Here is a 27,896-nt window from a genome sequence, read left to right on the forward strand (position 1 = left end):
TACTAGCAAAACTTTGATAATTTCTTGATGCAGATTTACGTTTGGTGGTTGCCAATACATGGAGATTGTATCTCCTCAAGATGAAAAGAGATCCTTTCAACAATATATAAAAAGAATCCATAAAGTTTCTCTTTCTCTTAAAGAGATATCAAAGAATATATTTGGTCATTTGTTCGTGTAGGGATAAGGAGGCCATAAACAATATAGATAGATAGATAGATAGATAGAGAGAGAGAGAGAGAGAGAGAGAGAGAGAGAGAGAGAGAGAGAGAGAGAGAGAGAGAGAGAGAGAGAGAAATGAAATGAAATGTTATATTAACTTCTTTAAAGGGCCAAAATGACCTATGAGACCAAAAAGTTACAATTGGTGAATCTGATACCATGTCTGAGTACGGAAATTACAAAGTTACAAAGAACTAACACAAACACTAAGGAGAAAGGAAATAGCGAGCCTCAGGTGATCAATCAAATACTTGTACCATAACTTATGCTGTCGGATCTCATTGACCTCCTCCATGGTCAGTACTCTAGTTGGGCGTCTTGCATGTCGAGCTAGAGTGATCTGTATCTTTTGTTGCAGCCTTCGTTGGTAGTGGGAGACCCCTCGAGGTCATGGGTGTCTGGATCTACCAAGCTCAGTGGCTCGCTCAAGCAGCGTACTTCTAGTATGAGTAGGCTCTGAGATCTGCTGTAATGACTGCTCCGTTGGCTCTCCTCTGGCTGGTGTAAAGAAATCTGTGATTCGTCTCTAAGAGTGTCTTTCCCCTGATGTCCTGAGCAAGCTCTCCCTAAGTCTGCGCAGCTCTAGCTGGAACAATCCGAGACACCTTTGGTCCTTGTATCTCATGACTCTAGAAAAAGGTCCGAACCCTTCTCTGAACAGGCAGTGGAAGCGGCCGCGTATCTCATAGTATGCTGGGCAGTGACGTGTACTCTGTCTCTGGCTCTAAGTTACATAGGTGACATATCCTTGTTCCTACCGGCACCCCTCGACATTGGCTAGTCTTGATCTGGAGCCGATGTGAGGATGTGCGTATTTGTCCAATAGCGCATCTTATCCATGAGATAAGTGTGTATCCATGTATGTAGGCCTAGTCACAAAGCCGTCCTCTGTGAGTTGGAGAAGATGCTCTCTGTAGAAGGCCATCTTCGTGCCCAACTCCTATGTCGGCTGTATCCATGTGCTCCTGGTATCTAGCTAAATCAGATCCTGACGTATGAGTCTGGTGATCTCTGTCCATGTGAGAGACAGGGAGGGTGCATCTAGGGAGTATTGAAGCCGAGGTAATCTATCCATGTTGAGACCATGCGACTGAAACCATGCTGTCATCTGTCCATACCTACATGCAGTATCGCCTTGTAGAGCTAGTTGTCGAGATGACTCCAGGGCAAGCCGAGCGTATCTTTCTCTGAGGAGATCCCATAGACTGTGCATAAAGGATACTGAACTAGTCAATGCCTCCACCACGAGGGGGGGAAGGGGGGGGGGGGGGCTAGCTCGGCTCGGATAATCTCATGTGGTACTGAGGCCCTAGGGGGGGAAGGGGGGGGGGGGCTAGCTCGGATAATCTCATGTGGTACTGAGGCCCTAGCCTGAATCATCCAAACGATCATAGAGACCAGAGGCCTCTCCATACATCTCCATCCATCTGTGTTGCTAGATCTCCCATGGTGGTCTAGTGAGGGTCCCCATACTTGACCTCCATAAAGCAGAGCTGGAGTCACTAGAGTGTCAAAAAGCCAAAGCTTTGCTCATGGTTCCTGAAACTGAACCTGCGAACACATCCTCTCCAGTCCTCCCAAAGCTGCATATGCTCTCGTCAGTGTAGTCTCTGATGCTCTCCTTAGTGAAAACACCGGTCCACCGAAGACTACCCCAAGATCAGTATATGCATATATGTACTCCACAGTCTCCTGGCCATACGTAAATGCGTGTGCCGACCTCGTGACCCACTGTGGTGTGGTGTTGAACACCATAACCTTGGTTTTCTCTAGATTGACAGACAATCCACTGTCACGAGCAAATGTATGCAAAGCATCCAAATGACGCTGCATCCCCTCTGGAGAGTCAGAAACCAGCACAACATCATCAGCATATAGTAACAATAGGAATCCATGTCCCTGCTAGCTGAGCCCCCATGTCCCCCGGACGCTCTACATAGTCCGAAAACTCATCCACATACATCCCAAAAAGAGTCTGGGATAGGGGGCATCCCTGCTTTACTCCAATAGTGGAGTGGCCCATGTCAGACATTCCCTCAGTGGTGGGTACGTGTACCCGCCTTATTACTGTCCTGTATAGAGCCAGAATACCCCATATCAGCTCTGTAGGCACAGCCATGTCCTGTAGTCTGCATATAAGTCTGGCTCTCAGCACTGTATCAAAAGCTTTGCGGAAATCCACGAAGCTACAATAGATCCTCTTGCCATGGTGTCTACCCTCCTCAATATTAGCTGTGAGTGTTAGAATCTGGTCAAGAGTGGAGAAACCTCTCTTGAAACTTGCTTGCCTTGGTGCTCTTATGCCCTCTCGCTCTGCCCATCTACTCAGCTCCTGCTCAAGAACGGATGCATACAACCTAGCTAATGTGTGACCAACCATGATGGTGCGATAATTCACGGGAATCATGGGATCTCCTGACTTGAAAATAGGCACAATCGTAGGCATACTCCAAGTCTCCGGGAAGCCTTCATACATGGCTCGATTAAACATCATAGCAGGAGTGCTGCAAGCATATCTCTGGCATGGATGAAGTGCTCTGCTACCAGACCATGTGCTCTTCTTGCCTTCATCCTGTCAATGTCTTTCCTTACCCTTTCGGCAGTAAAGAAAGAACATGTCTCCGGGCATGTCTGTAGTGGGTCTGGCAGAGGTGGTTGCCCTGATGCTGTGTAGAGAGATGTGGCATACTCCCCCCATGTCTCAGTGGAGGTGACCGCTGGTAGTGGTGAATGCTCGTGGAATAGCCTCCATGCTTCGCCTGAGTCCTGACTTATAAATAACTGATACAGATCCCTCTCTAGCTGAGATAGATAAGCCCTTTTCTTTCGTCACACTAGGCGGCGAAAGATAATCCGTGACTGTCTATGTGTGGTAATACCCATGAGCACTTCCCTCTGTAATTTGATCCTCGTCTCTCTACACTCCTCATCATACCACCTGTTCTGGGGCATGCTCCCAGATCGTCTCCGTGTGGGCTGGCTGTGGGGATATGCCTTTGATGCTGCATCATGGAGCGTCTCTGTCAGTATCTGAGTGAGTTCGTCTAGTGGCCGTCCCGGTTCCTGGGTGCATAGCTGCCTGTATATCTCATCCATATACACAAAATCCGTCTCCCTCATGAAGGTATACCGAGAGTGTGTGGGGACATCTCCTAATGGAGTTGTGCTGAACTGAAAGGTCAGGGTGAAAGACAAGATAGCATGATCAACTGCTACTCCAACTGGCCTAGTACCCACCATGAAATCCTGAAAGAATGGAATGAGACCTGGCTGATCCATAACATAATCCACTGTGTAGGCACCATGTCGGTGTGGAAAGCAAGTAAAACCTCCAGCTGTCGAAAATCTTTGTAGGCCATTCACAATGGCCAGTCTGTGCGGTTCCCTTATCTATCAGATATTCAATGTATTTCTCATCTTGATAGTCTGGATAGACCCATCTCTGTGACGTCCAGCTCCCTAAGCATCTCCTCGGAAGTATCATAAAATATTGTCTGGTGGTGGGTAGTCCTAGCATTGAAATCCCCTAGTATGATAATGTCACCATCCTTGGAAAACTCCCATATGGCATTATCCAAAATAGCAAAGGGGGGTCACAAGACGGGCACCACGTGCCAATAGAAAAGAACAGACTGAACAAAATTCTAGCACTTCATTAACAATTGAACTAAGAGAGAGAGAGAGAGAGAGAGAGAGACGACACACGACACGGAGTGGCGGAATTCCACCCCATAGAGTATTGGCCCCAAACCTTGGCGTCCCTTTCGGTATTTCTTTATAGTGCATCAACACAGTACAAGCCGGTACTCTAGACTCTGCACCTTCTCCAGGAAGCATGCCAGTGAATGAGCCCTAACCTCATATTTAAAGGCGCCCCAAAAGCAGTTTACAATGAAAAGCCTTCAAACTCAAAAGCAGCTGGTCCAAAAGCAATGCTCAAAAGCTGCCAGCGTAAAATCCGGAATTCTCTACATCTGCCACGTCAGCAATCAGCGCAAAACGCGGAAATCCGTACAACCTTCCACGTCATCAGTCTGTGTGATTTTCGGAAATCTACCACGTCATCAGCCAGCTTCGCAATTTCTTGTGTGTGTGTGTGAGTCCTGCTTTATTTTAATTCTTTATGTCACTTGGGGCCCCATCGGACGGGATCCCCATGAGTTGGTAGGACTTCTTCTTCTGTTACTTGTTCTTCTTAGGGTTTAGGCCCCTCGGCCGGCATCTGTAAGTTGGCTCCATTCTTTAGGCTTTGACATGTCAGCAGTTTGTGATAGATTGTCCTCTAGGTGATGCATATACTGCATAGTCACAAGGAACGCATTCCGGGACGGGGAACGGGGGACGGTAAGCCCGAAAAAGGGCGTCCCCTGTTACTATGATATACTGACGTACTAGGAGGAAAGTAACAAATAGCAATGTAGAGATATTTGCCCGTCTCTGCTCTGAGCCTCACCCACATGTACCTCGCCTGTTCATCCTTGCGTGCTATATGTATCGGTGGTTGCAACTCCTCCCTGAATAGAACTGCCACTCCCCCTAAGCCCCGTCCTCGATGCTCCGATCTGGTCTCTTGTCTGCAAGCTGTCTCCCATCTATATCCTCTCACCTGTGGCATGGATTGCCCAAGTGCTTGATGCGTCTCAAAGTAGAAAATGATGTCTCTGCCCGTGAAGCTATCCTCAAAGGCCCCTACATCAAGACGGAGTGACCCATTACAATTCCAGGTTGCCATCTTTAGTGTGGTCCCATAGGTCTCGCACCGTCATGCGGGCGTCTCTCCAATATCACCACCTTTCCATCCTATAAAAAGCAATCTTCCCCTTTTCCCTTGCTGCTCTAATTTCCGGCATTACTTCTTGCAGCGCGAGGAGAGAGAGAGAGAGAGATGATGATGATGATGTTGTATTTACGTCCTCGGGGGGCCAAAATGACCCATGGGACCACAAAAGGTCTACAAAATGCTCCCCTCATGTGAGAGGGGGTAGTGGACTAGTAGCTTTCTTTTGTGTGAGTGTTGTGTGATGATCCAATATTTTGGCAAAGTAGATGTCTAAAGCTACTGGGGAGGGGTGTATCCGAGAGAGAAGCTCCTTAAAGGTGACATTCCCTTGAAAGAGCTGTGGAAATTCAACACGGATGTGTGTGTACGCTGGGCAATTAACGGTGACATGAGCCTCGCTTTCCACTTTGTTCAACTTGCATTGTGGGCATGTCCTCCTATTTTCCTTAATATTCAGCCACCCTCCCGTTTCAATGAGCATGTGTGATCGCGTCCGCATCAAAGTAATGGCTCGTCTTGCCCGGTGGGACATGGGTGTCTTTATATGCATCTGAGTGTCCCCAGTCTTGTAGGTCTCCCAATATTGTGTATTGATGTGCTTGCCGTAGTACTCAAATTTGGACCTGTGTACTGCTATCTTCCATCTGGTGTGTAGGGCTTCAAGTATGCTTATGTGAAAATTCAGCCCATGTTCATGTTCGGTGTGTTCCTCTATATGCACGTCCACATGGTCTCCCACATTCCATCTAGAGAACCATTTCCGTATGTCTTCTACAAGACTAGATGTGAGAAACTTACTCTTGTAATTCTTTTGCGGCTTACATCTGGTTTGCCATGCCTTGTGGGGTAGACGGCTCTCTGGCATCATCTTAACTTTCATGAGGTATCTGTGTACTCTCTGTAAGGCTTGCATTTCCAAAGGTCTCTTGCCTGTCTCCAAAAGCATCACTCAGTATGGGGTGGTAGTTTTGATCCCTAGGTGTCTACATAGGAATTTCTTCTGTATCTTTTCAATGTCGTTCCAAGTGCTAGCGGGGATACTCCCCGCCCATACCTCTACACCGTAAAGTACTGTTTGGACCACACATGCATCAAATGCCATAGACTTAATTTCCCATCACTTTGTGACACTCTACTTGCACATGTTCTCAAATTCATAGTATTTTGTATGTCCTGCATCAATTCTGTTTTGCACGCAACTTCCCCATGCATGGTTTGAGGGAACATAGATGCCCAAGTACTTGAAACTCTCAACCGCTTGGAGTGTTTGCCCGTCATACGTGATGATGGGCTGATTCTCATTTCTACATGTGTGGACTGACATAATCTTTGTTTTGGCTACATTGACTGACAGGCCCGTTGCATTGCAAAATGCATGTACTGCATCCAGAAGATGAGGGCATTGTAGGCAAGGAGAACTACATCATCGGCATATATGAGGAGAAGAAGCGTGAAAGTGCCAATACTAGGGTGATCTCCCCCCTCTCTCATAGCCTCGTTGATGAAGTCATCAAGCTCGTCTATGCATAGTCCGAAAAGCGTAGGTGAGAAAGGGCATCCTTGTTTAACTCCCATGGTGCTCCTGAATTCTTGTGAGAAACCTATTTTTGTCTTGAGTTTGCATATGACCTCTTGGTATAGGCGCCCTACGGCTGCCCTGATATGCATAGGAACTCCTAGAGTTTCCATACGTGACCATAGACCTCGACGGGGTACTGTGTCAAACGCTTTCTTGAAGTCCACAAAACAGCAATACAGAGTTTTTCCTTTTAGCTTGGCTTCTTCCATCAAGACCCGGAGTGTCATCAGGTGGTCTACCGTGCTATGACGGGCTCTAAATCCTGCTTGTCCAATGGCGCGTTTCCCGTTATTTTCAGCCCATGTGCTAAGATCTTTCTCGATAATGCTTCCAAAAAGTTTTGCCATACATGAGCTCGCCATGATGGTGCGATAATCAGTAAGCAAATTGCGGTCACCTCCTTTAAAGAGTGCTTTCACCCAGTTCTCTTGCCAGTCTTGAGGTAGGTATTGGCTGATTGCTTGATTCATCATATGGTGTATCCATTTCTTACCTCACTACCTGACTATTTCAGCATTTCAGAGTTAAGATGTAATGTGTCAGCTGCTTTCCCATTCTCCAAGCTTTTGAGGCCTTTAATGACTGCCTGGAAGGTGATGGGCTTTGGATATTCAGCCTTAGGCCCTGTGTATATCACCTCTTGAGCCCCCGGCGGGGCATACAGAGTTTGTACATAAGCATACATTTCATGTGGTCTGAAATCTCCCATCATGTCTCCTTTCTTCCCCTTCATGTTACGCCAAGCTTTCTTTGGCTCTTTCTTGAACCTGCTCAAGTCTAGTTGTTCTTTTGAGAGTTCATACATGCGTCTCTTTTTCCTTGTGAGTGTATTGTATTCGCTAGTAGCACATTCCCATTTATTTGAGTGTTGTGATAGGCCTCTCATCTTACGTTTGGCCTGCTTGCATTCTGCATCAAACCAAGGATTATGAGGTAAACCCTTCCTAATCTGTTTGCCACTTTGATATTTGCCGATAATGGTTCTTGCCGCTTCCTCCATTGCATGTCGGAAGATCTTCCACGTCTCTTCAATGCCACAAGGCATGTTCCAGTCAAACAGTAAGCTATCTAAGAGACTAGCATAGTCCTCTTTTTTCGTGAGTTGCATCTTGTATGACCAGTTCGGTGTATTCATTATGTTGACAATAGGCATACTTGGCATGTGTAGGCATATATGGGTTGGTGTATGGTCTGAGGTCGGTAAACTGCTACCCACTTCAAAACGGTGGACCAAGTCCAATGCATCGTATCTCACCAAGGCATAATCATTTGTACTCCTCCCATGACTTGCCGTGTAACAAGTGTATGATCCAGAGTGTATGAACTTATCCGCACCATTCATGGCTACAAGATGCATTGAGTTCATCATACTTATCATAGCTGACCCCTGTGCATTCATGATGTTATCACTTGAATATCTGTCCCACATAGGACCAAGCATAAGTTCTCCATTCTCATCCGCAGGGTGCAGTGAATGGTCCGTCAATTGTACCTGTGTGTTTGCAATCCGGGCATTCAAATCCCCAAGAATGGCAACTGCTCCCTCACGTGCATACATTGCAATGTCTGTACATAGGTCAGCAAAGGGATCCTTTTTAGGTAGCTGGTTTGTGTCATAAAAAGGTGACTCTCGATGTGGGATATAGCATCCTACGATAAAGATCAATTCTTTTGATGAGCAAACCTTAACCCATATATAGCGTTTGTGCTCGTCAACCTTGCATACATCAACCATCTTTTGAAGCTCTTCCTTATATATTACAGCTACACCTCCTTGTCCTCGCATTTTGGTACCAGTCCACCATACTGAGTGCTTGATGTACCCACTAATGTCCGGCAGCCTGCATGTGTTTTGTTCCCATGTTTCCAATAGAAAGAGTATGTCATCTTGTGGTAGAATATCTACCAACCCTTCTCCCTTATGCCATGGGAAACCTCTACAATTCCAACTCGTAACCTGTATGGTCGTGATCCCATGGGTTGCGTGCCCCTATGCATCCTTAGATGGTGATGTTGGTATTTTCTCCTTGAGGCGTTCCTCATATGCTTTCCTTCTTGCTGCCTGTTGTGCTGGTGTTCTATCTTCACTTACATAGTACTGAGTGCCTTTCAAGTAGAAGCGTGCAATTTCCAAAATTATGTTCCTTTTACGAGCATCCAACATTGTGCATACAACTGCTCGATGAGCATCAATCTTCTTTTGGCCCACTCTATGTGCCCCATATACTCCTGCATCTTGCATGTCAAGCTTTTCTGCTAACAAGGTGGTAACATCTACGTTCAATGACATGACTGTTTCCCCCTCAGGTTTTGGCATGCCTCATATCACAATGTTTCGGGATCTTTTCTCCCGTTCCTTGTACTCAGTAGGATCCTCATGCGTATACATGCTCTCATGCGTATACATTTCTCCTGTCATGTGCCCCATAGTCCTCTCTTGTTTTACTATTTGTGCCCAAGATGGAGGAGACCCCTCGGGTGCATCGATTACATTATTGGTGACTTGTGTTATGTGATTTCCTTGTTCCAGCACTTGGGATTGAAGCGTTTTCATGGTGTCTTCTTCTTGCTGAAGCTTTAGAGCTTGTAATTTAATGGTATGATCCAGCTCTTGGTTGCGTAGTGTCAGGGCTTTGATGTCGTCATTTTGACGTGAAATCACCTCATTCTGTCGTCGTACCTGTTCCTGGATAGACAGTAGCAGTCCCTATATGTCCTGGGTAGTACATATAATTGTCATGTCCCTTGATTCCTTGGGGGGGCATGGGGGTCGTGTCCTTCAACATTGTTTTGATAGGTGATGAGCTCACTGTTCGACCGCTTCTTGATATCCTTTGGTTAATGTGCGATGATTGCATAGAGTCATGCAATAGCCACACAGAAGTACATGGGTGTCTGAGAGAGAGAGAGAGAGAGAGAGAGAGAGAGAGAGAGAGAGAGAGAGAGAGAGAGAGAGATGAATGAAATGAAATGTTATATTAACGTCTTCAGAAGGCAAGAATGACCTATGAGACCAAAAAGTTACAATGTGGTGGATCTGATACAAAGTCAGAGTAACAAAAATGACAAAATAAAATGACAGAATAAAATGCTATGGAATCCGAAATAGCTAGGTGTGATCTAAGCAAGTAGGTGGGATAGCTAAATCACAGATCACAAAAGATCCAGCATCGATCGCTGGCGGATCTCATCAATCTCCTCCATGGTCAATAGCCTGACCGGGTGTCGTGCATGTCGGGCCACAGTGATCCGAATCCTCTGATGCAGCCTCCGTCGATGCTGTGTAGTTCTCCGCAGATGTGGGCGTCTGGATCTCCCTAGCTCAATCGCTCGATCGATTAGTGTGCCTCTAGTGTGAGGCAGCGAGCTCTCCTGTGGTAGTAGCTCCTCCGGGTGTCCAGTGTTTGCTCTAAAGAAGTCTGTGATCTGTCTCTGGGACTAGCTGGCCTCTCCCCTCATTAGGCTCTCTCTGTGTCTGTGCAGCTCGAGCAAAAATAGACCCAAGCATCTCCGATCCTCGTATCGCGTGACTCTGGAGAGTGGTCCGAAGCCCTCTCTGAACATGCAGTGGAAGCGGCCGTGTATCTCGTAGTAGACGGGGCAGTGGCATGTGTAGTGCAACTCTGTCTCAGGCTCCAGATCACACAGGAGGCATGTCTTGGCCTCTGTTGGTACTTTGCTATATCTCCTAGTCTCGATCCGCAGCTGATGTGAAGATGTGCGTATTTGGCCAATAGCACATCGTATCCCATGAGACAAGTGGGTGTCCATGTATCTGGGTCTCGTCACAAAACCGTCCTCCGTAAGCTGGAGAAGATGCTCTCTGTAGAAAGCCATCTTCGTGCCCAGCTCCTGTGCTGGCTGTATCCATGTCCCCCTGGTGTCTAGCTGAGTCAGGTCCTGGCGGATGAGCCTGGTGATCTCAGACCGTGTGAGAGTCAGAGAGGGTGCATCTAGTGAGTACTGGAAGGGGGCCAGTCTGTCTATGCTGAACCCATGCGCCTGAAACCATGTTGTCATCTCCCCATACCAGCATGCTGTATCTCCCTGCATGGCTAACTACGAGAGGACTCAAGTGCAAGGCGGGCATAGCTGTTTTTGGGAAGTTCCCACATGTGGTGTATGAAGGAGACCGATCTGGTGAGCTCCTCAACAACTAGTGGGGGGGCAGCTAGCTTTGCTCGGATAATGGCACGTGGTACTGAAGCCTTGGCTCTAATGAGCCGTGAGATCATAGAGACTAGTGGCTTCTCCATGTCCCCCCATCCATCAGTGCGACCTGTCCTCCCATGATGGTCCAATGAAGGTCCCCAAATCTCAGCTTTATAGAGCAATAGAGAAGCCACCAGGGTGTCAAAGAGCCAGAGCTTTGTCCGAGGCTCCTGAAACTGAACATGTGAAGACATCCTCTCCAATCTACCCAATGCTGCATGGGCTCTGGTCAATCTAGTCTCTACTGCTCTTCTCAATGAAAATGCTGGTCCACTAAAAACCACTCCAAGATAGGTGTAAGCATCTGTGTACTCCACTGTCTCCTAGCCGTATGTGAATGCGGACGCTGACCTCCTGATCCACTGTGGGTGGTATTAAATATCATGACCTTGGTTTTACCAAGGTTGACAGACGAACCACTTTCATGGGCAAACCTATGCAAAGCATCCAAGCGACGTTGGATCCCCTCCGGAGAGTCGGAGATCAACACAATATTATCAGCATATAACAATAGTGGAATCCATGTTTCTGCCAGTTGTGCACCTCTATCACCATCTCTCTCATGTAATCAGAAACCTCATCCACATACATACCAAACAGAGTAGGAGAGAGCGGGCAACCCTGCTTCACCCCAATAGTGGAATGAACCGCTGTAGATAGGCCCTCTGAGGTACGTACATGCTCCACTATTGACCTCTATATTGCCATGACCCCCCAAATGAGCTCTGTGGGTACTCCCATCTCCTGTAATCTGCGCATCAAGCTAGCTCTGGGTACCGTGTCAAATGCTTTGCAGACGTCCACAAAGCTGCAATAGATCCGTCTCCAATGTGATTTGCCCTCCTCAATGATGGCTCTGAGTGTCAAGATATGGTCAAGAGTAGAAAAACCTCTCCTGAATCGTGCCTGCCCAGCTGCGCGTATTCCCTCCCTCTCTGCCCATCTACTTAGCTGCTGCTCAAGAATGGATGCATACAACCGTGCCAATGTGTGTCCGATCATGATAGTGCGATAATTCCCAGGCTCCATAGGGTCTCTTGACTTGAAGATAGGGAATAGTAGATAGGCTCCAAGTATCAGGCAAGCCCTCACACATGGCACGGTTAAACATAATTGCTAGGAGCTCTACTAGTAGATCTGTGGCATGCATGAAGTGCTCAGCCACTAAACCATCATGATCATATGCTCTCCTAGTCCTCATCCTGTCAATGGCCTTCCTCACCATCTCAACGGTGAAAAAAGCACATGTGTGCGGGCATGGATCGGGGGGGTCAGGAAGGGGCGGCTGTCCAAGAACTGTGTACAGAGATGATGCGTACTGGCCCCAGGCCTCTATAGAGGTAATGGCAGGGGGGGGGGGGGGCAGTCCTCATGAAGAGCCGCCATGCCTCACGTGAGTCCTGACTCAAGAATAGCTGGTATAGATCCTGCTCTAGGCGAGCCAAAAATGTCCTCTTCTTCTGCCGCACTAGACGTCAGAAGTCAATCTGTGACTGTCTGTGAGTGATGTCCCCCAAAAGCACCTCCCTCTGAAGTCTAGCTCCGGTCTCGTGGCATTCCTCATCATACCTGCTGTTCTGGGGCTAGTACGGCGTCTCTGCTCAGGCTGGGTGTGTGGGTATTCCTCTGCTGATGCATCATGTAACATCTGTGTCAGTATAGTAGTAAGCTCGTCCAAAGGTCGCCCTGGCTCTTCTGTACACAAGCGTCTGTAGATCCCATCTATGTAATCTCTCTCCCGCGTGAAGGTGTAGCAAGTAGGAGCTGCTGCCTGTGGCCTGTGTGCTACACTAAACTCGGAAGAGATGGTCAGCGACACAAGAGCATGGTCCACTGCCACACTAACTGGTCTGGGTCTAACCGTGAGGTCCTGGATACTAGAGATGAGACTCGGCTGTGCCATGACATAATCCACTGTGCTAGCTCCATGTCTGTGTGGAAAGCATGTAAAACCCCCCGCAGCGGGAAATCTCTGTAGGCCATTCAAGATGATCAATCCATGTGCAGTCCCCATGTCTATCAAGTGTCGTCCATACTCAGTATGCTCCCCATCCTGTGATAGTCTGGATAGGCCCGTCTTTGCAACATCGAGCTCTCTCAGCATCTCCTCTGAAGTATCATAAAAAACTTTCTGATGATGGGCAGTCCTAGGATTGAAGAGACGGGCAGTCCTAGCATTGAGAGAGAGAGAGAGAGAGATGATGAAATGAAATGAAATGTTATATTAACGTCTTGAAAAGGCCAAAATGACCTTTGAGACAAAACTGTTACAAAATTTTGAATCTAATACCATGTCTGGGTACAAAAAGACTAGAACAAAAATACTACTACTACTAGTACCTATCCTCATATGCACTTTGGATGTCGAGAGAGTATGGCTCGAATCCTCTGCTGTAGTCTTCATCGATGCTATGTAACCCTCTCCTCAATCGTGGCAGTCATGACCTCTGTAGCTCCAGTGCTCGGTCGATGAGAGTGTCGGTAGTGGTCGAATGAGTGTGGGCCGAGCTCTGCAGTGATGGCTGCTCCTCTGGTTGTCCCATATCTAGTGAAAAGAAATCTGTAATACGTCTCTGGGACTCTCTCTCTCTAGCTCTCCCCAGTATTGTGTCTCTATATCTGTGTAACTCAAGTAGATATAGCCCAAGACATCTCTGATCCTCATAACTCATGACCCTAGAGAAAGGACCGAAACCCTCTCTGAATAAGCAGTGGAAACGGCGCTGAATCTCATAGTACACTGTGCAATGACATATGTAATGTAACTTTGTCTCTAGCTCTAGCTGGCATAAGCGGCATATCCTGTTGTCTGCTGGTATCCCTCTGAATCTACCAGTCTCAATCTCCAGCTGATGTGAGGATGTGCGTATCTGACCAATGGCACACCGCAAACCATGAGACATATGTGTATCCATGTAGCTGGGTCGAATCACAAACTCATCTCCTGTGAGGTGGAGAAGATGCTCTCTATAGAAAGCCATCTTCGTGCCCAACTCCTGTGGCGGCTCTATCCATGTCCTCCTGTTATCCAACTGGATTAGGTCCTGATGAATGAGTCTAATAATCTCCACCCGTGTACGAGACATCGAGGGTGTCTGAAGAGAGTACTGGAAAGGGGGACAGCCTGTCCATGGTGAAGCCATGCATCTAAAACCATGATGTCATCTGTGCATACCAGCATGAAGTGTCCCCTTGAAGAGCTAACTATCTGGAAGACTCAAGGGCCAATCTAGCATATCTGTCTGTAGTAGTATCCCACAAGCTGTGCACAAAGGAGACTGATCTGGTAAGCTCCTCAATCTCCATAGGAGGGGCAGTTAGCTATGCTCGAATGATAGCGTGGGGTACTGAGGCCTTGGCTCTGATTAGTCGAGAGATCATTAATACCAAGGGCCTCTCCATACGTCTCCAACCATCTTGGCCTACAGAAGGTCCCCATATTTGCACCGCATACAACATAGGCGAGGCTACTAAAGTATCAAAGAGCCATAACTTTGTCCGAGGTTCCTGGAACTGAACTTGCGAACATATCCTCCCCAATCCTCCCAAGGCCGCATAAGTTCTAGTCAGTCTAGTCTCTGCTGCTCTCCCCAAAGAAAACCTCGGCCCAATGAAGACAACCCCAAGGTAAGTGTATGCATCTGTAGAGGGAGAGCGTCTTAAACGCTAGTTCTCTCAATGTGTGGTCTAGATTACGCTAGCCAATGTCTTTCATGTAATTTTCAAGTATCTCGTTATTTGAATGACAGGAACTCAGTACGCTGAACTTTGTGTTGATGTATGCTCATGTTGTGTGCGTGCGGTGTGTGTGGTGTTTGGGAGCATACACTAGTATCTAGTTCTACACCCACTATTGGGCATTGACGACGTTAGTGGGGATGTCGTAGTATTTACTATTTAGTCAATACGGTGCATGATGGAGCTGATGGTTATACTGTCTTGTGGGTGACTACCATGGGTCTATATCTTGCACTTTAAGTGTGAATCTGGGCTTATCCTGGATTCATCTAGGTATATCTTGTTATTTGAATGATGTGTTATTAGAATCCTTGACTAAAGGGGGAGAGAACTCAAAAAGGATCAACTATGAAAGTGTACAGAGGCATCACAACCCATTGGTAGGGCCAAAATGACTTTGAGCAGTTCATTAGTCTATATGAGTATTATGGTATATAAGGTTAACTTTTGTCTCGAGATTTTTCCATGTTTAATCAATGGAAGTTACAACTAGAGGCACATCTTGAGTCATAAGGTAACTGTCCAAAGTGGATGAACCACAGTTCTTTTGCTGTATAAGGTGTGCACACGTGTGATGTGTAAGCCTGAAGCATATGTATTTATTGCTTGACACTCCAAGAATTTGACGCAACTTCTATTGTGATGTTTAATAAACTAATGAGACCGTCTCGAAACTTTTGAAACTTGCTTTATATCTTAACTAGTTGCTACCATTGGTCAATTTTGACAAAGCCTGCAAGCATGCCAAGATGGTCAAAATCTGGATCCCTCTAGTAATCTGTTTCACATTTTCATTGTCTCAATTAATCCCTGGGTTTATAACAGCCTAAAGATCAAGGGCTCCCACACATGTATCCTTTGATGTAATACAATCTAAATGCTCGAGCATACAGGAATATGTTTGTATAAGCCTTCAAAATAACTGTGAGAATCCCAATGTCCTAGGATGAAAGCATGAGAATGATGGCCTGCACAGCAGGAAAATTCTCTGTCCAAAGAGGTGTGAATTCAGCTCTCTCCAAAGCAGTAGCTTCTTGTTAATGTCCACTTCTATCTGTGATGCTTGGAGTCGACTCACATTCCATAAGACTTTTAGTTCAGAAGAATGGATGGGGAAAAAGAGTTTCTTATTGGGCTAAGAGAAGCTCAAAGGCGCAATGTGCTGATCATGCTTATGATTAAGCATTGAGTGAACTATCTGTATAACTTTGTGCCAAAGGCTCTAGGTGTAGGCATTATTTGGCATGTATATGTATCATCCTTCTTTGAGTCAGAATTCCTATGGGAATTTTTCGAGGACTCCTATTCCCATAGCATGTTGAAATGGCTCAGAATTTAGAAACTCCACATGTTATGGAATGCTGACTAATTATGGAGGTTGAAAGCATAGAATGTTTTCCCTGTCACTGCTCAGCCAAAATTGGTGCCTCAATTTGAACAAGCTCTTAAACTCTAGTCTTTGGTTCTGTGATACTGGCAGACAAGGAGAAGGGTTCTACCTTGTGACGAGCGCGCAGCAGTGTGTGCAAGTGATAGAGCACGAGGAGAAGTGCAGGGCTTGAGGCTTGGAGAGATGGCGATGGCTTGCAGAGAAGGGGGCGTGAGAAAACGAAGAAGGAGAGAGAGGAGGGAGCGCTACATGATTGTGAGGGGAATATTGAGAGAGAGTGAGTTTTGGGTTCTCATTTCCTTTATTAAAAGTATAGGACCAATTTTAAGTTAGTGTCCAAGTTCAATGTGAACTTGGCCAAAGGTTAGTAACCTTTAAAAATATACATTAAAGGGGTCATTTGGGCCTTTACCCCAACAACCTCCCACTTAAAAGGCATAAAATGACGCCTTTAAGCTACGTGACTCCCACCATCTGTATGCATAGCTGATGTTGTGCTTTGGGTAAGCACTTCGCGAGAGCATCTGCTGGATTTTCTAATGTATGGACCTTGACCAATGTGATAAGACCATCCTCAAGCACTTCTCGAATGAAGTGATACCGCACATCAATATGCTTTGTGCGTGCATGAAACATGGCATTCTTTGCCAGACATATGGCACTTTGGCTATCACAACCAAGCATAGGTGTCTTGTCAGGCAAACCAAACTCGCTGCATAGACGTGCTAACCAAATGGCTTCTTTGGAAGCCTCAGTGGCTGAAATATATTTAGCCTCTGCAGTAGACAATGCAAAGATCTTTTGCAATCTAGAACACCTCCTGCAAGAGTAAACACATAGCCACTTGTGGATTTTCCGTGTATCCACATCACCAGCCATGTCAGAGTCACAAAATCCCTTCAACTCCAATGGTCCTTCAGAGGCATTTGTTTTTAGTCCCTTTCAAGTACCTCATAATGGACTTCACTGCATCCCAATGCAACCTGCCTGGATTATCCATAAACCGGCTCACAACTCCCACTGCATGGGCTATGTCAGGCCTAGTAGCAACCATAGCATACATAAGTGAACCACAAGCTGAAGCATAAGGCACACTTTGCATGTCATTGGCTTCTTCCTTTGACTTGGGGCAATCATCCTTGGAGATTTTGACATATGGCTGTAATGGCACGCCAAGAGGCTTTGCTTCAGCCATGTTAAATCTGCCCAGCACCTTTTCAATGTACTTTTCTTTTCTTGCAACAAATACAATATTCGTTGGTTCCTTTGCCTTCTAACTCGCACTCCAAGTATATGTTCAGCTGCCCCAAGGTCTTTCATTGAAAATGCAGATTTCAGCTGCCCTTTAAGAGCATCAACAGTGCTTCTTTTCTTTGTAGCTATCAACATTTCATCCACATAGAGCACAAGAATGATAGGGCTGCCAACCTCATCACGTTTGGTATACAAACAATGGTCTGCATGGCTTCTTTTGTAACCATGTTTGAGCATGAAGCGGTCAAACTTCTTGTACCATTGTCTACATGATTGTTTCAGCCCATACAAGCTTCTATTGAGCATACATACCGAATGTTCCTTGCCAGGAATAACAAAACCCTTGGATTGCTTCATGTAAAGCTCTTGCTCCACATCACCATGCAAGAAAGCGGTATGTACATCCATTTGGTCCATTTCCAAATCAAGGGCAGCCACTATGGCAAACAATACACGCAAAGTGGTCATCTTCACTACAGGAGAGAACACTTCTTGAAAGTCTATGTCCTTGGTCTAAACATATCTCTTTGCAACCAACCTTGCCTTATACTTGGGTTTTGCATCAACTGTCTTGATTTTATACACCCATTTGTTAGGAATAGCCTTCCTTCCTTTGGGAAATTCCACCAAATCCCAAGTATGATTAGCATGCAAAGCTTTAATCTCTTCCTGCATAGCAAGTTGGCATTTCCCCTTTCCTTACTCTTACTCTTACTCCTTTGTGCATAGACATTCTTCTTCTCTGTCCCGCCTCTAACCATGTTGGCAGAGTTGCCTCCCTCTCCACCTGCTTTCCTCTTGATCTCCTCATTCAAGATAGAACCCCTAACACCATCAAAGGTCAAATTAGGGTTATTCGACAATGAAACCACCATTGTTTCCCATGAATCAGGTAAGGTCATAAGCAAGAAGATAGCTTTCAGCTTATCATCAAAAGGAGGAAAACCTAAATCCTGTAACTGCGACAAAGTGTCTGTAAACAACGACAAGTGCTCTGCAACGCTCTTGGACTCATCTAGTGCATGCCAACAAGTTTTCGCATCAAACGCACTTGGTTGACGAGCGTTGTATTCACATACATCGCCTTTAACTTCTCCTACACATCAAAAGCACTTGTGAGACCTTTCAAATCAATGACTGTCTCATCGATCATGGCCATTTTAATGTATGTAACTGCCTTCCTGTTCAGGCTAACCCATGCTTCATCCGACATATTCTGTGGCTTTATCTGTTCAAGTGCCGCTTCACAATCCTTAAGAAATAGGATTCCCTGGATCCTGTTTTTCCAAAGTTCGAAACCTGTTCCATCGAACCTCCTAATCTCGAAGAGATTCTTCACATCCGAAGAAGATGAGGCCATGGTTGCACGAATAAGAGGGTTAATACGCTGAATTTTTGGGCAAAATGCACCAAAACCGGAGTATAACCTCACAGAAGTGTGCACTACAGCTCCAAATGGTCACATGAGCAATTTGGGGCAAAATGGGTCGATTTAGGCACACAAAACAATTTCTGAAATTTATGCGCAAGAAATTTCAGCGAGTGAATTTGTGCTCAAAAACAACAATTTTAGTTGTTTTTAGCTTCACAGAACATACATAAGGCTAATGCACAGCCTTTAGAAGCATATATGAGCAAAAGCCCCAATTTGTAGCATCAAATTGCAGAAAATTGAGCCACAAATGGTCATCCATAGCCAAAACTTGTCAAATGTGCATAAATTGCATCAATTTGCACTTTCCTCAATGTAGATGCATTAAAAATACACTTGCAAAAACCTGCGTAAATCTGAAATTTGCTGAAAACACCTGTTTTGGGACCTGTTTTTCGGCAATTTCTTTGTTTTTGGGTAGCAGGGACCTAGTAAAGATGTTCCCACACCTTATTACATGATTTGCAAAACTTGTATTTTACTGTCATAACCTGTAATTTGCTGATTTTGACCTAATTTCAGCTTGTTTTAGGTCAATTTGACTTGTCGGTAGCCCTCTGGTGTCCGAGGATGGGTCCTTTGGCGATAAAATTGCAAAATCTCGCGTGAAAGTTGACCTCCTTGGCTGAAAATCAGCATTTGCAGGTTTGGGAGCAAACCCTAATTTGGCTCTGATACCAGTTGATGAGCGCGCTGCAGTGTGTGCAAGTGATAGAGCACGAGGAGAAGTGCAGGGCTTGAGGCTTGGAGAGATGGCGATGGCCTGCAGAGAAGGGGGCGTGAGAAAACGAAGAAGGAGAGAGGAGGGAGTGCTACATGATTGTGAGGGGAATATTGAGAGTGACTCAGTTTTGGGCTCTCATTCCCGTTATTAAAAGTATAGGACCAATTTTAAGTTAGTGGCCAAGTTCAGTGTGAACTTGGCCAAAGGTTAGTAACCTTAAAAAATATACATTAAAGGGGTCATTTGGGCCTTTACCCCAACACCTTGTAGCCATCGAATAACATGTAATGATTATTCTGTCTTCTCTCTTTTTGTTTCTGGTGTAGAGTGAGGGGGGATATCCATTCATGCTTTCTGAATGTGAAAGTCTTTCACATTCTGAGTGTGTGCACTCAAGAAAGCTCAGCCAAGTTCAGATATATTGCTATGTTTTACTCTTTACCTTTGCCATGGAGCTTTGATTGCATCTGTACAAGATGCTCAAGGAGTTGTAGATCATGACACCCTTTTAACATCATTAAAGAACTGAAATAACTTCATGACTGCTGATGGTGAATCACAAGGAAGGCAACTCTTGCACTTTCTTCCAGCGTTTTTGTTTAGTTTCTGTAAATCTGCTGAATTCAGTAATCTTTTGAGGATCTGGGGGTGAAAATTTATCTATGAAATGCCTATTTAAATGTTCACATCTGGTTTATTTTAGGTCTTTTGATCCAAGGAGGGGCTGTCGTACTCGTACGTATCGTTATCTTCTTCCTTCTGCAGCTGTAGGTGTTACAGAGAGTACTTCTATAGAAGAAGTGCAACAGCACATATCACGCTTTCAAATTATTCTTTCTTCCTTTGTGGTAAATTTTATCCCTACTCAAGAGTTTGTAGTAACTTGGTCTCTAGGTTTTTGAGGTTTTGCAACATTTCGTTTCAGGGCAAGAAAAAAGAGGTACGGGTTTTGTATTAGTATGTGTATATATTCATATGAATACATAGACACGCACACATATATACTGGTGCTATTTGCTGAGCTTATGTGCACATGTAGAATGCCTTGCCAAAAGAAATGCTAGGTGAATTTCAAGATGAGATCACAGAAACATGGGAGGGGGAACAGAGACGAGGTCGTGGTCAGGATGAAAAAAGGTAGGGAATGGGGTCGGTGCCCGGAACGGCAAAAGATTTTTTTAAATTTTTTTGAGCTACTCGTATGTACCATAGTGCTAAGAACACTTTGAGCATTGAATTGCATTAAAAAAATATAAGAAACATGACTCATAATAGAAAAATACGCCAATGAAACATCGATGGCCAGATGGCAAATATAAGGAGATAAGTACATGCTTCAAGGCTCAAAATGGCAAGTGATATAGAGGCAAAAAAAGACTAAAGCTTAACTAGGGAGGGGTCAGCCCACAATGGCACATCAAACCCCGAGAGTGCTTGCCTAATGAGAAGGCAGAATATGACTACACATCCTGAAAGTCGATATCATCAAAGCTAAGATTAGGAGCCCCCCGTGCTTTTGCCTCATTCTCTGAATGCTTATTGGCCAAAGTGGCCTCATCCTGTGTCATGTTCTACTCGGTGAAGGGATTTGCCTTTTTTGTCTGTCCCTTGCAAAGTAAGTGAAAATTAGCGCTCACGAACTCTAAATCATTGGTCCTTTGTACCCCAAGACGGTTCCTCTTCCTAGAGGCAATGTGGTTGTACATACTCCAAAGTGCTTCAAGAAACTGGAGCTCACGGCCTGGCCTGGCCTGGCTAAGAATCCGAACGGCAAATTCCTGCAACTCAGGCCCATAATCCTACCACCATGGTGGCGGCCCAATCTTCATGTGATCCAATTGTGCATCAATAGTACCCTTCTTTTGCCACTAGAGAGAGATTTGATCCCTAACTGCGTGCCGATGGCTTTGTCAGGTCAAAGGAGGTTCAAAACAAGATCGAACCCATTCATGACCTCTTTATCACCCTCCTGCTTTTTGCCTTGAAATTCGGGGTGAATCACGAAGCCCGCTGCAAGAGTAGTAGGCATTCCACCTAGAAACACACAAGGACTTGATTTCTTTGTGGTCGTCCTCATCCGCCACAAGATCGTCGAGCTTCTCAATCATCCGATCCATGGCTTCATAGACTTTGCCTATGCATGGTTGCATGCCATCAATGACCCGAAGTAGGTGGACAATGGGCTTCACCATAGCATCGAGCGTCTTCACCTTGTCTCACCACTCCGTATCGGCAGCTCAGGCTGTACACTCTCTGCCAACCGCGAATGAAGACTCTGGCATGCAAGGGTACTCATCACTGAGAAATTGCCCTCTGTGCTCCACCACAAGGAGCGAGAGGCGTAGAGGGACCAACACATGAAAGTGTTGATCTTACAGGTACTCTCTCCGAAGAGCGAGCCACTCAAGGAGGCCGGCGAGTCATCATGTAGCATAGGTAGAGATGACGACTCCAACAATCCAGTCACTGAGAAGTTGATGTTCAGTAAGTATGATGGTAAGATAGATGCTTCTGCGATTCATTCTTGTGGTATCACAACGCAGCCATCTTCTCTTAGTTTGTAGAGCGTAGTATCAGTGTCGTACCTTTCATGGGTATAGAGGTCTTTGGGAGAAACTTTGTGGTTGCCTGTCCTGTTTTCAGGTGCTCCCTGCCTTGGCGCTGATCATCCTTGGAAAAATTTGAAAGTCAAAGGAAAAAAGGGATAGTTCTGAAAAACCATCTCTATCACCATTTTAGTGGACGAAAGCATTGGATGGTTGACTAAGCCAAGAAGGTTTGAGAGCCAAAAAATGCTGCTTGGTGGATGTATGTAGTGTTTCGAGGCTGGCATACTCAACTTCCTTATAAGGAAAGGAGATTCTTTGGTGGGCTATGGTGGGAGGACTTGCGTTGGCAGCAAGTCTGCACGGTCATTATCTTTCCTCTGCATAAGTGTTTCTCTTGCATCACTCTCAGAGTAGACAATCTGCTCAATTTATTCCTTGTCTTGTTGTCAAGAAGATATGAGCTTTTGTTTCCTCGAGAAGAGTCTAGAAGCAAAAGCACAGGGGCATAACCCATCAAAAAGTCATAACACTACTACTTTACTCTGCCTACGATGGTACCTTCTTCTACTATCCATCCTAGGCACCTCCCTTATGTACGAGGTAGTGATAACACTCACATCGCAAGGTCGAGACCCGTGGGACATCGTGAGGTAAATTTCTCTTTTCTCTGTACCCTGTGGTAAGATTTATCTCATGTGATGCCTATGGTGTTGCTATATACCTGTTTCATGTACAACCTCCTCGTGCAGTATACCTGTTGCATCTGTGAATGTACTGAGATGGGGAAATCTTCAATACCCACCCTCACATCATGTGACTACAGATATACAGGGAGTCACTTTTTCACCATTCTATGAATTGGAGAAATGCCCATAGAAATGCTGCATATTTGAGGGCAGAGAGTGAACTAGGTCACGCAATGGATATTTTATGCATAGCTACAACTGACTGTATCCTGAAACTTGGGAGTTCTCTACTTGAGAGATCCTATAATGGAAAAGGATAAAATCCAGGTGAAAATGGGATAGTTGGCTGTTATCAAATGGCGCTCTTTGAATCACTGTGGAATCGTGTTTGCCTTTTAATCTGTTTGAAGCCAGCCTTGGTTCATATTAAGTTATATCTGGTACAAGGTTTCCTTTGCCTTTGTTGTGATTAAATTGACCTTCGTTTTTGTTATAGCTAAAGGAAAACACATAGTGGTAAACCTAACAGTTTGAAATAATGATGCTGCAGGGTCATTATCCCTATCATAATTATACCATTCGATCACAATATCGAAAAAAGTCATCTGCCTCTAACAAGAAAGATTCAATGAAGCATGATATCAAGCAAGAGGATAGCCAGTTGCCACTTTCAGTGTCTGATTATAGTTCTGATGAAGATGAATCCTGCAACGATGAGCTAAGCTCATTACCTGTTTTATCCACCTCAACTTCACCAAAACAGGCAGATGAATTGTCCTCACCACCGCCCAAAATATTTTGGCTTCATGAAATTAATATAGCTGACAAGATTTTCAGTGCACATTTCCGAACGGTTTTCAGTTTTACATGTGGAGGTTTGCAGAATTTTAAGGGGCTTCAGTTTTTAGAGCTAAATGTGCATGGGGAATCTTTCATGCTCCATCAGGTACCTTTGTGTGTCATCCTCTAAAATAAGTTCTTCATACCATATTATCTTCCTCTTTCTAGTGTATGTTTGTGCACGTGTGAGTGTGTGTGGCGCACACATAATGCGAAATTAAAGTTTTAATTCACTCTTAGTGCCTTCTGAATGTATGGGAGTGGATGTCTGCATTTCGTGCTATGTTTGAAAGAGGTTGTTGTTGTGTATATACCTTACCGGGGAGTTGTGACCCTGGATGCATCTCCATTGGTGTTCTTTCACTCTAGGTAGTGCTTATTATGCTTTTAGAATGTAAATATGTCAAATGCATTGCTTACTTTGGTGCACCTAAACCATTCAGACACTTGGAGTTGACCAAAGTAGGTGTTTTCTTGGTGCTTGGATGAGGCAGCACAGAATGATATTGCAGTGGCTGTGGTCAGAGCTGCTTTTTTGATTCAAGAGGAGGCCTATGTTGCTTGTGGAAAGTAGGAGTGTATGCTTTTGACACAGGTGGTAAGTCTTGGTGCTTACAGTGTGCTGCAAATAGCTGGCCATTTGATAGAGGTGGATATCAGCAGGTGATGGAAGGGGGTGGGCAATTCACCTAGCTGTAAGGTCAGATGATGATTATGAATAAGACTATTGTACATACGATTGTTTTCTATTTTTCAAATTTGTAGGCGTTTTTTTAGGTTTGGCACTGTTTTCCAATAAGCTTGGCTATGGTGAGCATAAATGGTCAACTTGGGCGTGGGCAATGGTGTACCTGAACCATGTTGACACTTGAAGTTGGCCAAAGTAGGTGTTTTCTAGTGATTGTGAAGATGAAGCAGTGTTTGAACATGAGCCAAGAGTAGGTGGATGCAAGCTGGTGCACCAGGAGGTGAAAAAAAGGGGGCTTTTGTGTGAACAATCTCCTAAACCATGCACAACAGGTGGATAGAATGGTGCCAAGTGGTGAGTTATGAAAAGGAAATTGAGTTAGAACTACCTCTCATGCATGAGGATGAGGATCTCTATGTTCAGAGACAAGGAGGGAGGAGGAGGAGCTATGTACATACATGGAAAGCGGACATTGTGGTTCTTCAAGAGCATAACCAACATCAGTTTGCAGGACAGACTTCTTACTTTGCGGGCTACTGGATAGCTTATGCAGGATCAGTTGGCTATTCTGGAGTGCTTATACTTGTTTGACATGAACTCTTCCCGACCTTGGTTTTCAATGACACGGCTGGGAGACGGACAGTCATCTAATGTATTGTTAATGGGAAAGTTTTTGAATTTGGAGGATTATATGCATACACAGCTTCTGCAAATAGGGCACGGTTGTGGAGTGCTATCTCCTCTTATTGTTGGCGTTCCAATGCCTTTCTTTGCGGGGATTTTAATAATGCACCAAACTGCGGATAATACTACTGGCCATCCTCACATGCTTCATATGGAATGACAATCATGGGACCAATTTATGTCGACTTGTAATGGGCTTGATTTGTGGCCCTTTTTGCATGCGACTGATCCAGGATTCACTTTTCAGCATAATGCTCAATCTATGTATCGTGCTTGACTGGATCGCTGGTATCTTTTTCACATGCAACAGTATGATGACTTTGTATGTGAGATGAGGATTGATTATGCTATGTGTCTCTCGGATCATTTTCCCGTATGCTTGAAACTTCGTTTTGGCTCTTTTGATGTCAATGACTGCCTACCCAAGAAGAGACTTTTGCATGTCAATAATGCTTATCTCAAGCATGAGCCTTTTTGCGCTATGATTGTGGATATCATCCCGTCTTTAATCTCCCAGATCTATGTTGATATGGACATAGCCTGGTTCCTTTTTGTTATGCGTGTTCAATCTGTTATCTAGGATTATGGTAGGGATTATTTGTCACAATTAAGGGAATAGGTTAATCAAGCACAGGATGCTTGTAGCTGATTAATGCACTTGGCTATTCATTCTTCTCTTATTGACGCTCAAATGATCGAGTTGTTTTCTGCTCGCGCTATGTTATGGCACAATGATGAGAGGAAATTGGCCAAATGGCAGACTCGAGCTCGTCAACAGGCTTTTGCAGATAAAGGATGTGCTTCTAAACAATTCTTCCAGCTTTTGCATCACTCGAGGCAGTCTCAAGCTATACGGAGAGTTAAATTACCGTCAGGGGAGTGGACCTCCACTTGCCGAGAGCTAGCACTAGCCCTACACTCTAGGTAGCATCCAAGAGGCAGTACCCCTTTAAGGCATCTCCACAAGGATAACTTTTCTCTCAGGGGAAGACTACTTTCCCAAACATCTTGTAGCCTTTTCCGTCACCAACGTGTTGGTTCATTCATGTTCTGGCGTTGCAATGGTCAGTTGTCCAAGGATTAGGCTGCTATCGTGCGCCTTCCAGCCTACAAGGAGAAAATAGCTCAATGTTTGGAAAAATTGTGTCTCTGCTGCCTGTTAGAAATTCAATATAACAGGTTGAAAGATCGAAAAAAGAAAATTCCAATTGGAATTTTTGTTGGAAACTCGGGAATTCTAATCACTCAATACAGGGTTCAACATTGGGATTGTTAGGTTTTATGAAGGTCAAGGATATTCAAATCCACTGCTCTTGGAAATTTTTGAAGAGGGTTGGCTGCCTTTGACATAAGCCACAGAAGGGAGAGGTTTGACTCATTCATTCGTTATCTTGGTGATCTAGAGGTAGATGTCACTCCTTCCTCTATTAGAGTTGACATTTTTCTTGTGCAAACTAGAGGGGAGGAGGCTATATGTTCGTCAGTTGGCTTCTCTTTCTGCTTGTGTGGGAGAGGTCAATTGGATTGGTTGATGGACAATATCTCCAATGGCAGCAAGAACCGGGTCTTGGAGTTATCTCACCTCCTGGACGACTTGGGGGGTGAATAATTGTTAAAGACCTTTTGTCCTTTATTGCACTTCGGTTAGATAGTTAGGTTTGGAGACACTTGGCTATGTGCTTGATTGTTGACTTGTAGCATGGCCCTTTCTGTGTCATATCTATGAGGATTCTTGGGCTGAGGCAAAGGCCTGGCATGTAGCCAAAGGATATTTTTCTATGATTGGACAATTTTCTTGCCACGTTGGTCTTGCGCCACCTCGTACGCATTTGGACACGGGCTCCTCTCCATTCAAACCCTTGTCCAATATTGTGTGCTCTGTTGCGGAAGCAACCTCAATGTTCACAGGTTTTCAGTGAGAATAGTCTCATGGAATGTCGAGAGATATCACGGTTTCTTGAGACAAGAGTTGTAGCGATGCTTGGTGGGTGGTTGCAACTATATTCTGATGCTTGTGAAGCACCATTTGTCCTCGTTGTTGTGGTTGGTAATTGGGACGTCTCATGGAGGGGTATGTAATTCTAGAGTGGTTCCTTGACACATTCCATTGTGGAGAGAGGTGTTTATTGTGCTTGGCAGGGCTCACTGGCTTACTATGTGCTTTCAAGGTGAGATGATTGGCGTTGGCAACTCAACATTGGCAAGGGAAGCAAACGTGGGGGTATCTTTATGGCTAGCCTCCTTTCCGTTTGGAAAACACACTCTCAAAACACAACCTCAGCCATATACACAAGATGGTCTCCTTTCCCCTAACTCAAGCCTCGGACTATGGGAATTACAAGCACCCACCAACCCAAAACGCCCTCCAAGACGAATTGTGAAGCATGGGCTTGGAATTACGAACACGCCAAGCAAGCCAACAAAAAGAGAGTCCAAACCCACCATTATTTTAGCCAAAAAACCTCCACTCCCAGAAACTTCCAAGAACAATCCAAAACTCCAATCTCTCTCGCCGTTGTGTGTCACCTCGCCTCCAATGAGACAGCTGCAGCTCCAATTTACGTTGCAAAAAACCGTGTTCTCTTCCCTCAATTATCCATCAACACACATCCATACGAGTTTCGGCACTCTTATACACAACCCTACACACAAATTTGAAGAAAAGAAACCTCAATTAACCTCACACCCAAAAATAAGAAGGAAGAGAGAAGGGATTGCACACACCCACATGAAAGCTACTGTCTTCTTCTTCGTCATGCACAGAAGTGCTGATTTCTGAACTAAACAAGCCCCCCCCCCCCCCCCCCCCTTCCCTTTAAGGCAAAAACAAATTCTTGTTTCTTCTCCTCCTCCTCTTGTCGTTTCTTCTTCATCCAACTCCATAGCTTTCATTGAGCATGAGTCTTCTCTAGATGCTTCTGGGTCGGTGAATTTCTCCCTTCTCCATTGTGATCTCCATGTTCTCTGTTCAGTTGTTAGGATTGTGCTTTGATTTGCAAAGGGCAATGAAGCAAGCTGAGCTCTGATACCATTGTAATCACTGATCGAATGGAGACACAGAGATAACTACAATGTGCAGAGCTTTGCAACACTTTATCGCTTCAACGACGAGAGAGAG

At 45.1% G+C, this 27,896-nt stretch overlaps 1 protein-coding gene across 1 annotated transcript in view; it reads left to right on the forward strand.

Annotated features, from left to right (window-relative positions):
* Positions 1 to 27,896, forward strand: part of LOC147457519 (Pseudouridine synthase family protein) — a 113,749-nt gene that overhangs the window by 53,774 nt on the left and 32,079 nt on the right. The window contains exons 5-6 of the mRNA XM_086512379.1: positions 20,035 to 20,179; positions 23,117 to 23,512. Coding sequence (XP_086368505.1) covers positions 20,035 to 20,179; positions 23,117 to 23,512 — 541 coding nt within the window. The remainder of the gene's footprint in view (positions 1 to 20,034; positions 20,180 to 23,116; positions 23,513 to 27,896) is intronic.

The sequence above is a fragment of the Adiantum capillus-veneris genome, chromosome 5 (assembly GCF_014529385.1).
Source record: "Adiantum capillus-veneris isolate H3 chromosome 5, ASM1452938v2, whole genome shotgun sequence".
NCBI lineage: Eukaryota > Viridiplantae > Streptophyta > Polypodiopsida > Polypodiales > Pteridaceae > Adiantum > Adiantum capillus-veneris.